At 46.7% G+C, this 14,406-nt stretch overlaps 1 protein-coding gene and 1 long non-coding RNA gene across 6 annotated transcripts in view; both read right to left on the reverse strand.

Annotated features, from left to right (window-relative positions):
* LOC309666314 overlaps positions 1 to 14,406 on the reverse strand; it is a 1,163,838-nt gene that overhangs the window by 95,510 nt on the left and 1,053,922 nt on the right. The gene's annotated exons all lie outside the window — the stretch shown is intronic.
* Positions 1 to 14,406, reverse strand: part of LHFPL3 (LHFPL tetraspan subfamily member 3) — a 601,841-nt gene that overhangs the window by 88,651 nt on the left and 498,784 nt on the right. Inside the window, exon 3 of one of the 5 annotated variants that reach the window (XM_082473656.1) lies at positions 12,557 to 12,584. The exons of 3 other annotated variants lie outside the window; for them this stretch is intronic. In XM_082473656.1, the coding sequence (XP_082329782.1) occupies positions 12,568 to 12,584 (17 nt within the window). In that variant the 3' untranslated portion in view covers positions 12,557 to 12,567. Of the gene's footprint in view, positions 1 to 12,536; positions 12,585 to 14,406 lie in introns of all 5 variants that reach the window. One more of the 5 variants, XM_082473655.1, reaches the window with a different exon arrangement.

The raw sequence follows: 14,406 nt of genomic DNA on the forward strand, positions 1-14,406 counted from the left end.
TACTTTCTTTTCCTGTGGCTCTAAGAATGAATGTTGCATGTTCATTACAGCACTATTTACAATAGCCAGGACATGGAAGCAACCTAAGTGTCCATCGACAGATGAATGGATAAAGAAGATGTGGCACATATATACAATGGAATATTACTCAGCCATAAAAAGAAACGAAGTTGAACTATTTGTAGTGAGGTGGATGGACCTAGAGACTGTCATACAGAGTGAAGTAAGTCAGAAAGAGAAAAACAAATACCGTATGCTAACACATATATATGGAATCAAAAAAAAAATTGTTCTGATGAACCTAGGGGCAGGACAGGAATGAAGACGCAGACATAGAGAATGGACTTGAGGACACGGGGAGGGGGAAGGGTAAGCTGGGACGAAGTGAGAGAGTGGCATAGACATATATACACTACCAAATGTAAAATAGATAGCTAGTGGGAAGCAGCCGCATAGCACAGGGAGGTCAGCTTGGTGCTTTGTGACCACCTAGAGGGGTGGGATAGGGAGGATGGGAGGGAGATGAAAGAAGGAGGGGAAATGGGGATATATGTATGCATAGAGCTGATTCACTGTGTTATACAGCAGAAACTAACACAACGTTGTAAAGCAATTATACTCCAATAAAGATGTTAGAAAAAAAAAGAATGAATGTTGGCTTTTCAACTTTAATGTGACATATGATGTGCTTAGTGCTAGGCAGATAGAAATAATCAAGGATCTTGGTGGTGGAAGATACATGAAGAGAGGAAGCTGAAATTTCCATCTCAATATCCACTGAACTTGGAAACTTCCCCTAATTACCTCCCAAAAGTTCTTTCCATGTTCTGCAGCTCAGAGAGTTGGAGAGTTCCTCATTGGCCTGGGATAAACCAGTATTCTGTAGGGCCTCCTCCTGGTGTCGTATAACATAGCTACAAAGATCCTGTCTAATCTCTCTTCCTCTGGATAGCCCTTAGCACACAGCCAGAGGACCTGTTTTAGGTATTTTTCTCGTCCCATTTGTTCCTTTCTGAATGCCCTCCAAGTGTTCTATACCCTTGCTTTAAATGTGGTGTCCAGAGCTAAAATCAGCACTGCAGGCCTGAATCAAATACTGTTAAATGGAGGACACGCCCTTCCTTGCTCTAGACATTTTATCTTTTACAGCCTGAGATTCCATTAGCTTTTTCACAGTACTGGTGCCCAAGGACCTTGCCATTTAACTAAATCCCTCGTGCCTTTCCTCCATATAGCTCCTGACTTATGACCTCTCTGTCTGTGTGGTTGGGTGTTGAGAACCAAGGTCAGGTCCTTATTGTTTAAAAATTGTTGAATTTCATACTATTAGGTCCAACCTGTCAAAATCTTTTGGATCCATATTCTGTTACCCAGCTATGCGATACCTCACACAGCTTTGTGTCCTGATACTTAGTCAAAATCATAGAGACAAAGAATAGAATGGTGGTTCCCAGGGGCTGGGGGGAGGGGGGAATGGGCAGTTATTAAAAGAAAAAGAACTCAGGAGGAAGAGTAGTCTCTGGGACAGAAACAGGACAGATTCAGTGGTGAGGGAATAACAAAAGTGTGAAAATTAAGATTTGAGATGGACAGGAAGGGATCTGAAGTTGTTATTGGATGAGCATCGCTCCGGCAGAGGGGCTGGCCGGGGCCCACCGAGGGTGGAGGTGTATTTCGAACTTGAGCAAAGAGGAGGAAGTTTGGAGCCACTTCTGGAAGGGAGGCAGGAAGGACCAACGAGAACGGATGAAGGAGGTACCCAGTGGCAATGAGTGCTCAGCAGAGGTTAGTTGTGGGGTCTTCCTCCAGCTCTGCTCGGCTACCTAGGAGCAGAGGTCGGGAAAGCACACGGTGTTGGTGGTGATACTGGACGCAGGGTTCTCAAGGTAGGGGAAGCAGCCTGGGGTGCTTAAAAAGTCTGAGCAGGGCAGAGAAAGACACCCTCTCTGTCTATAGTTATGTTTGGGAGGGGGGTCTCTGAATGTAGCTTTGCTTTTGGGGACCAAATTGTGAGGGGGCACGGAGGCTTGTGAATTGTAGTTTGCTGTAAGATCTGAGCCTGCCCCAGGTCCCACAGCCTGTAACTGAGCCCCCAGGGCTGTTTTGCCCCTAGGAAGCCCCCATAGGAACACCTGTAATATAAGAGGGGAGAGGAAAAGTCTTACATATTGATTGGTTTGGGGTGAAAGACATCTGCAATGCTAGTTTTCAGGGCAGGTCTAAAGGGTCTTCAAGATATTTTTACACAGCTTTCCTATTGACAGTGAGCTATTCTGGTTTGTATTCAGCCTTCATAGCAGGCTGGGACACAGCTAGAATTTACCAACTTATTTTAACTAGACTTTAACTGTCACAGAAGCTGCTACGCAGTAATGATTTCAAACCACATGCCCCACTTCTCCTGCAGAACCTTCAGCTAGAAACCTCCCTGCTGTTCTCGGGCATAGCTTCGCTCTTCATTATCAGGGATAACATTGAGGGGGCCGGTTTTGGGAGCCCAGTAAATTTTATCAGCATTCAGGAAGGAGGAAAAAGATGGACTTTAACACACTGAAAGATGTTAAAAATTACAGTTCCCCAGATTGCATGACCAAGAGGCTTCAGTTCCAAATTCACTGCCCCCAGGAGTGGTTTTGCTTGAGTAAGAACAGCCAAACTGGCAGTTATTCTGACATCACACTAATGCAAGGGAGTTGGAAACTCCTTCCCCTGACAGAATTTTAGGAAGGCAGGCCACGCAGCTAAATGGGCTCAAAATTGCTCAAGGAAGTTGGGGGTGCTGAGTTTTAATTCTGGACTTTCCATGTGACTCAACATTTTAGTAACTGGGAGCTTCTTGACACACATTGATTCTTTTTGTACCCCCCGAGCCTGGAATGAACGTGTGCTTCATGGATTTAATACACAACGACTCACCATTGTAACAGAAATTGGGTGGACACATGGCAGCACAAAATATTCACATTTCATTGCATCACCTCCTAGTTTCTGCCTTATAAGGGAAAGGAAAACTACCATGATGGTTGGAATAGTGTCGAATAAGAGCCTGCATTCTGGAAGCAGACTGTTGAGAGTGAATCCCTGCTCCACTGCTGACTAGTCGAACAGCCCTGCTGAGCTATAGTGTCCTCATCTGTAAAACGGGACAATATACTCAACCCTATATCATAGATGATTGTGAGGGAGAAATTAGATAATACAGGCAAAGCCCCTGGCATACGGCAAAATCACAAGGATGCAAGCGAGTTGGGAGCCTCTTAGCCATTACCACGATTACCTTTTTCTCTAATCCTCCTGAAGATTCACTTCCCAGCACTTGCTTCCACCCTGAGGTTTTCCTAAGTACACCAAACACGCAGGGTATCCCTGCTCAGAGAGAAGCCATGAGGATCAGTTAGCTCACAGAAGCCAGCACAGTGCCCAGGTCATAGTACCTCCTCAATACGTGCTTACTAGGAGGGTGAATGCTGAAAGAAATCTGCTTTCAACCTCTGGGAATTATAAAACATACATATTAGCCTTATAAGCAAGGGATTTAAAGATTCTCATGCATACAATAGAATCACTGGATCATTAGGCTTTGAAAATACAATAATTCACTGAAATTAATTAATTGTCTGGAGGTCAGTAGTTCTCAAATTTTACTACCTAAGAGTGTCCTAGTAACCAAAAAATTCCCAAAGAACCAGAATCGGTAGATCTGGGCAGAATGCAGGCTACAGCATTTTAAACCAATCCCCCAGGTGGTTCTGATGCAACATCTTAGGGCAGCCTCAAGGCCTCCATTGAGAAACCCTAGGGGTTACTTAAAAATGTGATGGGTGCTGATGTTCTTTTACTTTTAGGTTTCCTTCTTCTTTGTTCAGTGGGTGAAAGAGTAATAGGACTGAAATTACCTTCAGTCAAAGATTGGGCTGGGAAAATCTCGGCCCAAGCAAGTTCTGGTACTGTACAAGCACGAGCATGCTTAAAGGATCTGCCACAATAATCTAGAGTTATTTGGACATCCTCTATGCCTGGAAAACATCCAGAAGGGCTATTCTTTCGACTGTTAAGCTAGGAGCCTATCTGTTTCTCAGTCTGACATTTCAGGAGGGCTGTATTTTCTCTTTCAGGATTAAAGGAAGAAATACTCTGCAATGCCTTATAAATAATTCAAAATCCAAGAGGGCTTAATGTGAACCAAAAGACTATGACCTGCAGTCACACTCCAAGTCCAAGAAGAATGTGTCTAGATCACCCATAAATGTATATTACTAGGAAATACATGCTAGGCCCATCAGTCTGCAGGGGAGAAGTGTCTGTGTATTTCTGTAATTCTTCTAAGGAATTAAACTTCCCCAGAGTCTGGACTCTACCTTTAACCTCCAGTTGAGGTCACCAGTCTGTCCTATCACGACATGGTGCTACGTGGCTTCACTCTCCCTTCCCCACTAATCTGTTGTTGTAAATGTTGCCTTGAAAGGGTCTTAAGATTCAATTATTAATCAGAACTAATTTAACAGACTGTTGATGCCAGGAATGAAATTTTTTCAATTTGCAAAGCTGGGATTAGCTGATCAAGGAGAATGGTATGATTTCACAGGAAATACGTTAAGCTTCCCACGCCTGCCTAAAGAGCTTACTGGGATTCACAGGAGTGCAGAGAAAGGTGTGTTTGGGTGGATACATTACTGGTCCATGGAGAGTAATTATGAGGGATTTGCAAACCATAGCAGGCCTCAGTTTAGACAAAATTTTCTTAACCTGGAAGGGTCACAATGCTATACTCTCTTTTAAAAATCTCATTTAAAATGTAGCCCCACAAATTTTACTTTGACAAATGGTGCTCCAGAAATATTTTCTGCACTGAAATCTGCTTTATTTCCTTTTTTCATACTAAAGTGATGAGAAGCTACAATCTTAATTATCTTTGGAGGCACCAGACTTCAGACAGGAGGCTGATAAATGACCTAAATCATTTGCAACATACTGGAAATACAGACAATCTGTGTTGAGCGTGAGAAGCTATGTTCTTGAAGACGTTTTCTCATACATTAATGAGCTGACCTCACCCTGGAACTCTCACACTGCCCCGTGCGTATCCGAGGTCACCTAGAAATGTGATGGGTGTTCGTCTAAATGCAAGAATCTCTTTTATCTTTTTTTCATTCAAGAATCTCTCCTTTATTTTTTTTTTTCATTCTTAGGTTTCCTCCTTTTTTTCTCCTGTAGATGAATGGATACTAAGGTTGAAATTACCTTTCGTCGTAAATTGGGACCTTTTCCTAAATTCTAAACCACAGGATTAGAATTTCCTCTGTAACACTGTGTAAGATTTAACTTGATCACCTCCAAGTCAGGAAGGACTTTGAGCTGCGTCATTTGCAGGCTCAGTGTTAAATGAAAATCGTCCAAAAAGCAGGCTTTTCCCTTTTTTCATGTGGTCTCTCTCTCTAGCCTTGTCATGATGTTTGTTTTCATTCTTTTTCCTTTTTTCTTACTGTGGTAACATACACATAACATAAAACTCGCCACTTAAGACTTTTTTTACATTTACACGTTACACGTACATCTTAAGCGTACAGTTCAGTGGTATTAAACACATTCCCATTGTTGTACAACTACCACCAGTCATGGTATTTTTTATTTCCTATTTAATGTCATTCTAAGTAAATAAAAATTAAAATGGTCACCATGAATTTACCATGCGTTTTTACTTCATGCAATGCCAGTTTTAAGTGCAAATGTTCAGAGCATTTAACTCATTTGTGCAATCGTTGAAATCACACAAATGTATTTTGTCCATGGAGGATGCCTTGAGCTGGCCAGAAAAAACAAACACAGACAGATTCAGGAAGACTGGGAAGGAAGAGAGGGTCCCCCAGGCACAGGGCGGGCTCGAGAGAGTGGCTGGGGGTGCGCCTCTGGCTCAGGGACACTTCAGAGCCTCACAGGCGCCCAGGAGCCCTGCCCTGTGTGCCCTCTCAGGTCTGACGGCTGCTGGTGTCCCCCCTCCCGCCAGCTGAGGGACAGACGCACTGTTCCCTGGCTTGGGGCAGGCCTTGGGGGATCTCCCCTTCCCACGAGGGGATATATGGGTGGTATCCCCAGCCCACGGCAGATGGGTGATCCCCCAGGGTACTGCAACCTCTGTACTAGGTAAATGGATCAGGGGTGGGCAAGAGGTTCTTCCCTCCTTGAGTTGCGACCTCCTACCTGCCGCCCACCAGACACGTTGCAGTCCTGCTAGTCCTGGGTGGGATGGCCACTGCTGTGCCCTGCCCCAAGATGCTGCAGGACAGGTGCACCCAACCATGACCTTCCCCACCTGCACCCGGGCCCTTCCTGGGGCAGAGGGTGGCAGTGGTCACGGGGTGGGCACAAGGAGGGGAGGCTGAGCAGGGCCCAGGTTCCAGGGCGCAGACAACTGGGCTGAGAACCCATCCCCAGGGAGCTGGGGACGGGGCAGGGTAGGAGAGGAAGAGGGGAGGGGGAGGCAGCAGGAAGCAGGGCACCGTGACCAGTCTCCAAGCCTCCCCACCCCCTACACGCTCCAGTGTGCCATCGCCCCATCAGATTTCACTGACAAAACACAGTTTCAAGAGTGGGGCGCAGAGCATTAACCCCCAAGCAGGGGGCCCTTCTGAGCTTGGGACCCTGTGGACTAGACTGGTCGTACACTCATGGTGCCCTGGGTGCAGGAACAAAGAACAAGGAAGCGAGAGGAAAATCAGCGCTGCCCACCAGCAAGGCTGGCCCCGCCTATTCCCAACTCCCAAAGGGAGTCCTTCCTGACCCAGGAACATCCCTGGGAAGAGGGGATTTGTGCTCTGGACAAAAGCCATCTCCTCTCATTACTACTGCCCTATTTTCAGCATTGCCCTCTTTTCTTCCTCCTCCTCTCTTTCCTGCTGATTCAGGAATTTAAGCCTGATGCTTTGACCCGACCCCCAGTGCTGTGGACAGTGTGGGCTGCACTTCTTCTGGACACAGAGTTTAAAATTCTACACTGTTTGTGGCTTCTTTTTGGATTTTCCTTTGCTGCTCTTCCCTTCCTTGCGTCTCCCTCTGTCTGAGCGAGGGGAGATGTGAGATCTGTCTTTTAATTATGCTTTCCAGTAAATGAAGGTGACATTCCCCGCCTGGCAGGATGCCTGTAGCCTCCGCAGTGAGCGCTGGTGAGGCTCCTGGAGTTCACGGGGTGGGGTGGGGGCTGCTTTTCAGGACTGTGGGAGGCCCGGCGAGACGAGAGGAGAGGGGAGGAAAAGCTGGAGAAATTCACAGAAGCAGAGGACAACATGGGAAAGGGAGCGTGGGAAAATGGGTAAGGGGCAGAAGATGGAAGGAAGGCGGCAACGAACAAAGGGAGGAAGGGAGGAAGGGAGTCAGCATTTTGCCTGCTCTACCCACATGATCTTAAAGACTAGAGTCTAACCTGGTAAAGCTGCTGCCCCCAAGCAGACAATACCCATGCACACAGGCGCCTGGACAAGGGCTGAGAATCCTAGGTGGTGACAAGGAGTGCCAGCACCATGTCTCTTGCTCTGCTCCCATCAGATCCTTGAAAAACCTGACTCTGCTTACGTGTCTTCCCAGAGCACAGCCTAACGAATTAGTGCCCAATGAAGGTGTAGGTGCTCCAGAGAGAACTGGGGGAGGTGCTTAAGTGGGAATGTTACACGGGACAGAAGAAGAAAGAGGGCAAATCCCCCCTGGAGCTCCCAGTAGGGCCCAGAGCTGTGCTGAGAAGAGCTGGGACTTTTCATTCACAAGAATCTTCACAAAAAGTGAACTCTATTTTTCCAGGGTGATCAATGCAGAGGCTGTACAAGCCAAGTGTACTCATAACCTCAAGTCTTGAAAACCCCTTCCTCCCAGCAGTATTATAATAAACCAATGTCTTGGGTCTTGTTGAGAAAGTACCACTAAATCTCGAATTGTTCGAGAAGGGAGGATAAAGGGCAACTTTCTGTCTGATGGACTCGCAGCCCAAAGATGACACACAGCTTCCCAGCCGAGCCTGACATACCGCCCAGAGATCCAGACTCACAAGAAGCCACGGGCCTCCCGTTCTTTCCGTTCCCTCAGGAATTATTACCTCTTTCCAGAGGAAGATTTCACTTTTGGATTGTGATATGGGCTCTACTGAGGTTTTCCTCACAGCAGCAGGAAAACCTCATTTGCCGAGGGAAAATATGACCCACTTCAAAGACCTGGAGTATCTGATATGTTTACTGACGTCTCTCTCGTGACCAGTGAGATATAAGAACAATATTTATCTCTAATTCAAGAGAGGAAGCTAAACTGTTGTGGTGAAGATGGCCCTGTTCTTTTAAGAGCAGACTTTTTCAAAACGGTGGTCTGTGGATCTCTTGCATCAGAATTACATGGAATGATGATTTAAGAATCAGATTCCTGCATCCCCACTGCAGAACTACTAAACCTCTGTGGGTGAGGGGTCAGCACCCACATTTAAATAAGCTAAGAGTTTGTCATCACGTATATACTGACGTTTCTGAATCAATGCTTGGAGCAGGGGGCCTCAAACTAGGGCGAGCCTCACCGTTGTCTGGAAGCCTGAGAAACACAGGTGGCTGGGTCCCACTCGCAGAGTTTCTGATTCAGCAGGTCTGGGGCGGGGCCTGAGCATCTGCGTTTCTAACAAGTTCCCGGGTGATGCCGAGGCTGCTGGTCTGGGGACCACACTTTGGAAACCGCTGGGTTAGAACAATGAAAACTACCCAGCCTTGTGCCAGTCAGGTGTGCCCTACTTAACTGTTCTCGGGAAGCCCCGAGGATCAGAGTGTGGGTGGTGGTGGTTGTGTCAGTCAGGTGTGCCCTACTTAACTGTTCTCGGGAAGCCCCGAGGATCAGAGTGTGGGTGGTGGTGGCAGTGGCGGGCTGGTGTTCTGTGCCTCCGGGAGGTGACCGTCTGGGGAAGCGGTGCAGAGCCACCTGGCCTTCAAGCCAGGCCAGTCTACACAGGGCCCCTGGGGGCAAATGTGGGTTGGTACATACGCGTCTGTCAGATAACCAGGCTTCTGGAGGCTGGCTCTTCAGAGTCGAGGGAGCTCAGTTCGGTTTCAGGTAACAATGGGGTTATAGGTATATCTCAGGGCAAGTCAGGAAGGATCCGGCAGATCCCAGAACTAAGCTGGTATAACAGGAGGTAGAGTCCTCCTCACCATGACTAACAGCCAGCTGGGCATGTTCCCATGGCGACAGACCACTAGGCCTCCAGGCTGATATTTCAGGGGCCTCAGGCCTCTGATACACCCTTTCCTCCATCTAGAAAGTATTTCAGCCTGACGCCTCCACAGACCACCTAGGACATGCTTGGCTGTGTTTTGGGGCAGCCCACAGTGTCTGACTTCCTCCCCTCCTGCCTCAGACGCCTGTAGTTACCAGTATGGCCACTAGAGGTCTCAGCAGGACAATTATTACCCTAGGAAGGGGCCAGGAAGAACCTGGGAGAAGCCGGAAAAGCGCGTCTTCCCACCACCCCAGGGATCTCCGGCAGGGGGAAAAGTAAGGTGAGGGGCTCATGACCTCTGCCTGCCTGTCCAGCATCCTCGGCATGACAACTGGTCTTGTGTGGCTGCCCAAGGATGTCATTTTCCTCTTCAAACGGCGCAACAGTCACCATGGGAGAAGGAATGGTAACACCAGGGCAATGATGGTTGCCAAGAAGGGGCCTTAATTTCCAACAGCTGCTCCCTCCCAATGACACGGTCGATTGGCATTGTTCAATTTTATGTTAAGTGCCACGCAAATGCAGCTTTAAGAGTCCTCTAGCACAACCCTTCCAGCCAGATTTGCTGCTGCCTGCAAAGCCCTTATTCCACCAAAATCCTGGAGCTGAAATTCTGTCCCAGTCATATTTTCCAAGATCGCAGCTCTTTGCAGTTCTCCATTTTGTCCAGCAGCATTAGAGCCTAAGACACGCACAGGGAGTCACCCACCTCTGTACTCCCCCTCCCTGTCCTGCTCTTCCCACCCAACTTTGAATCAGCGTCAGATCCAGGGGAGACGGCTGCAGACCTGATGGGCTATCTTGGAAAAAGTTGCATGTTAAGCCAAACTTGATCTGTGGACAACAAAAGGGGCCAAATGTTAAATCAGTGATGATTCTTTGCTTTATAAAAAAGATTGATCATGAACATGCCATGGATTTACCATGGAAAAAGAAAGCTCTGTTAAAATGACATTGCACGGGGCTTCCCTGGTGGCAAAGTGGTTGAGAGTCCGCCTGTCAGTGCAGGGGACGCGGGTTCGAGCCCTGGTCCGGGAGGATCCCACGTGCCGCGGAGCAACTGGGCCCGTGCACCACAGCTACTGAGCCTGTGCTCTAGAACCCGTGAGCCACAACTACTGAGCCCACGTGCTGCAACTACTGAAGCCCACATCTAGAGCCCGTGCTCCGCAACAGGGGAGGCTGCCACAATAAGAAGCCCACGCACTGCAAAGAAGAGTGGTCCCCGCTCGCCGCAACTGGAGACGGCCCGTGCGCAGCAAGGAAGACCCAACGCAGCCCCAAATATAAATAAATAAAATAAATAAATGAAAAAAAAATGACACTGCACATTTGGTTAATCTATGTATTTCTATAATTTTACGTAAACAAGGAGTGTATCTCAAAACTCTGCTGGAAGCTAGCACGTGTGGGTCTCTACTCTTGCCTTAATTGGCTTTCAGATTATTCTCAGACTGCCTCACTGACTTCCCTGGCCCTGTTAGCTCAGTAAGCAATACACTGAAAGGAGAAAATGTGACTTAGTTCACCTACTGAGTCTCCCTAAGTTCCAGAGCTCGAATCAGTGGTGTCTTGGAAAGGAGAGAAGTGGATATCAGCCAGATAACCTGAGACTGCAGAAATCAGCTTATCTGAGATGATCACACCTGGAGTCGGCCATGTCCACCTCCGTGTGGCAGGTCCGTGTAAGGGGGGCAGGATACTTGTCTCTCACCTGCACCTTTCCCTCCTGCCCTTGTCCTTCCTCAGTTAATAACAGAGACTCACAGAGCTCTTGCTCCTGTAGGCTGTCCCCATTTACACAGCCTGACTATAACTTTTTCCATAATCCTATGGTTAGAAATGAATACTGCTGGGAGGAAGCTGCATGAAAACAGCCCGAGGTTAGGAGCAAACTTAGCATCATGTACTTTTTGAAATTAGCTGTTGTCAAAGTCGTTTTACAGATGAGGAGCCCAAGGTCCAGAAGGGCAGAGTAACTTTCCCAAGTTCATGCAGATATGTAGTGGCAGAGCCAGGAATGGGAACTGGGGTCCTTTCTTGGGATGTAGACTCCTTCACTTTCATTCACTTCCTGGTTGTGTACGTGGTTCTCTCTCAGAGAAAAATGAGCTGGGGCAGCACAATGGTAAGATGCTTTGATGGAAAGAGAACTGAGTTATAATCCAGGCTCTGCCCCATTTGGGCAAGTTACTTTCCCTCTGGAGGCCTCAGTCATCTGTGAATTAAGGGGTTTGGAGTGAAGAATCCATCTCTAAGGACCCGTAAGCTCCAGCATTCTGTGTATGTCTAAACGACGGGCTCGAGTCCCAGCACTGCAGGGGACTAAGTGCTCCATCACATCTCATGAGAGAGCCCCTGCATTTTTAAATTCTTGTCATCTCTGACAACTAACTTGGAAAGTTTCCTTCTCACTCCTTTTCGACATGCACTTGAAACTTCTGGGAGACTGAGGACAAGAGGAAGTTCCAACCCTGGAATCACGGTCAGGTGGGGAAAGCTGTACAGTAAGACAGGATACTTTTTGTCAGGCACAAATTCCTTCTCCCCAATGTATTACTCTGTAAATCTAGTTCATCACATATTGAATTTGTGTGTGCGTGTGTGCATGGGTATGTACAATGAAGGGCCAATATAACCCATATTTGGCTTAGAAACCATTATCCTTTCTCATTGATAATCACAGTTTTGCTCAATATATGTATATGTGTCCATCATATACACAAGTACAGAGAAAACAATAAACAAATGAGAAGATGACCACTTTTCTCCATGGCTCATTTTAGCCCTGTTGCAGGGTGTTTATCCTCACAGAGCATTCACTCCTGCAAAGGCTCACAGAGCAATAATCCACTTAGGCTGGTGGTCCCAGAAGAACACTGCACAGCAAAGATGCAATGGGTGCCACAGCCTGCATGAGGGGCCTACACACGTTTCCGCTCTGTGGAGTAGAATGTTGCTGTGAGAACGTGGACACTAGCCCAGAATCCTAAAATCTGACAATATGAGGGCTCATTGTCAGAGAACAATAACAAAACGCATTCCCCAGGTGTCCCCAGCTCCTTCCCGGGGAGGTGGCCAGGCAGACAGCGGCAAATTCTCTAGAGACTGTGGGAGAGAGAAACACAAATACAAAATCAGGAACAAAGACATAAGCTCTACGGCTTAAGAGCGACGGTTCATGCGGCCCCAGGGGCAAGCGGCGAAAGCGGGAATCGGAACAGCGGAGGAAACATGCGGGGATGGTAGGCGGAAGCGCACAAAACACAGTCCGGCCCAGAGGAGCCATGCTCACACTTACATGGCGTGATCTCACACTACCTTAGTGTGCTTTAAGCATTTCCATCATCTGAGAGTTTAGGAGGGAAAAACAGAATAGTTAAAGGTACAATAAATTAAGAGCCTGCACTTTATTTTTAAAGGTTAAAAATATAACAGTGTCATTCCTGGCCATCCGATTCCTAGTGTGAAGAGCGATACGTGTGACGATTCATAGTGGCGAGAAGCACAGTTCTGAGAGCCAGACCCTGGTTTCATATCGTGCTTCTGCCACTTGTAGCTGTGTGACTCTGTGTTAAGTGTCTTACCTTTCCATGCCTCAGTTTCCTCATCTGTAAAATGGGTCTAATAGTACCACTTACCTCATAAGACTGTGGTGAGGATGGAATAAATTAATACATGTAAAATACTTGAACAGTCCTATTCAAGACTAAGCATCATCTAAGTATTGGTTATCACTGTTGTTATTTTGATCTTTAGCTTCCTCAGGCAATACCACCCAGAGCAGATGATCAAAAGTTTACAGAAAGCTAAGGACTTGGTGAGAAATTTAGATGCTCAATAAGAAAAACAATTGAAGAAATCAAACATTCAGGAGAAAAAAAGACAAAGTTAGAAACGCACGGGTTGAGCAATAGTTTCTGTGTTGTTATAATTCTTTGAGGGTGTCATTTCAAATTCCAAGGCAATTCAGAGTAGCTTTTTAAGAAAGATAAATAAAAATCAATGGCACACACACAGATCGATTAGAACCCTGAGGCCTGGTTCATGTTGGACAATTCCGGGCTGTGTACACATCCTCAGGTGTTAACCTTTGGACTGATGGCATCTAACATGTTCTAACTTGCTTCTGCCCAGTGCCCCTCACAGTAAGCGAATTGTTAAAAGGTGCCAGCGCAAGGATTCTGGGTCGTGAGTACCAAGTCATACAGAAGGACAGACTCCTCTGTTCTTCCCCAGAACCATTCTGTCAGCTTTGACTTCACTTGGCAGGATACTGTGGTCAAGGAAAATATGGGACCTTAGCCTGAAAGGCACCTGCAAGTAAAGTGCTCTGAGGATAAGCTGGGCTGAGTCTGCCTTTGCTGATGACACTCTGAGTCCCCGGGTGGCCAGGACCAGTGCCCTGCTAATGCTTTACTTGCCCCCAGAGTGAATCCCCTCCCACACCCCCATCTCCTAGTGGTGCATCTGCACACGGAGACAGGTCTTATTTAAAAACATGTGGCAGATGGACAAGAGGCACATGAAAAGATGCTCAACATCGCTAATTATTGGAGAAATGCAAATCAAAACTACAATGAGATACCACCGCACACCAGTCAGAATGGCCACCATCAAAAAGTCTACAAACAATAAATGCTGGAGAGGGTGTGGAGAAAAGGGAACTCTCTTGCACTGTTGGTGGGAGTGTAAATTGATACAGCCACTATGGAGAACAGTATGGAGGTGCCTTAAAAAACTAAAAATAGAGCTACCATATGACCCATAAATCCCACTACTGGGCATATACCCTGAGAAAACCATAATTCAAAAAGAGTCATGTACCACAATGTTCATTGCAGCACTGTTCACAATAGCCAAGACATGGAAGCAACCTAAATGTTCACTGACAGATGAATGGATAAAGAAGATGTACTAAATATATACAATGGAATATTACTCAGCAATTATAGAGAATGAAATAATGCCATTTGCAGCAACATGGAGGGACCTGGAGATTATCATACTAAGTGGAGTAAGTCAGACAGAGAAAGACAAACATCTTATGATATCGCTTATATGCAGAATCTAAAAAAAATGATACAAATGAACTTATTTACAAAACAGAAATAGACTCACAGATTTAGAGAAAGAACTTATGGTTACCAGTGGGGAAGGGTGGCAGGGAG

Source organism: Balaenoptera physalus (assembly GCF_965194825.1).
Source record: "Balaenoptera physalus genome assembly, chromosome: 8".
Lineage (NCBI taxonomy): Eukaryota > Metazoa > Chordata > Mammalia > Artiodactyla > Balaenopteridae > Balaenoptera > Balaenoptera physalus.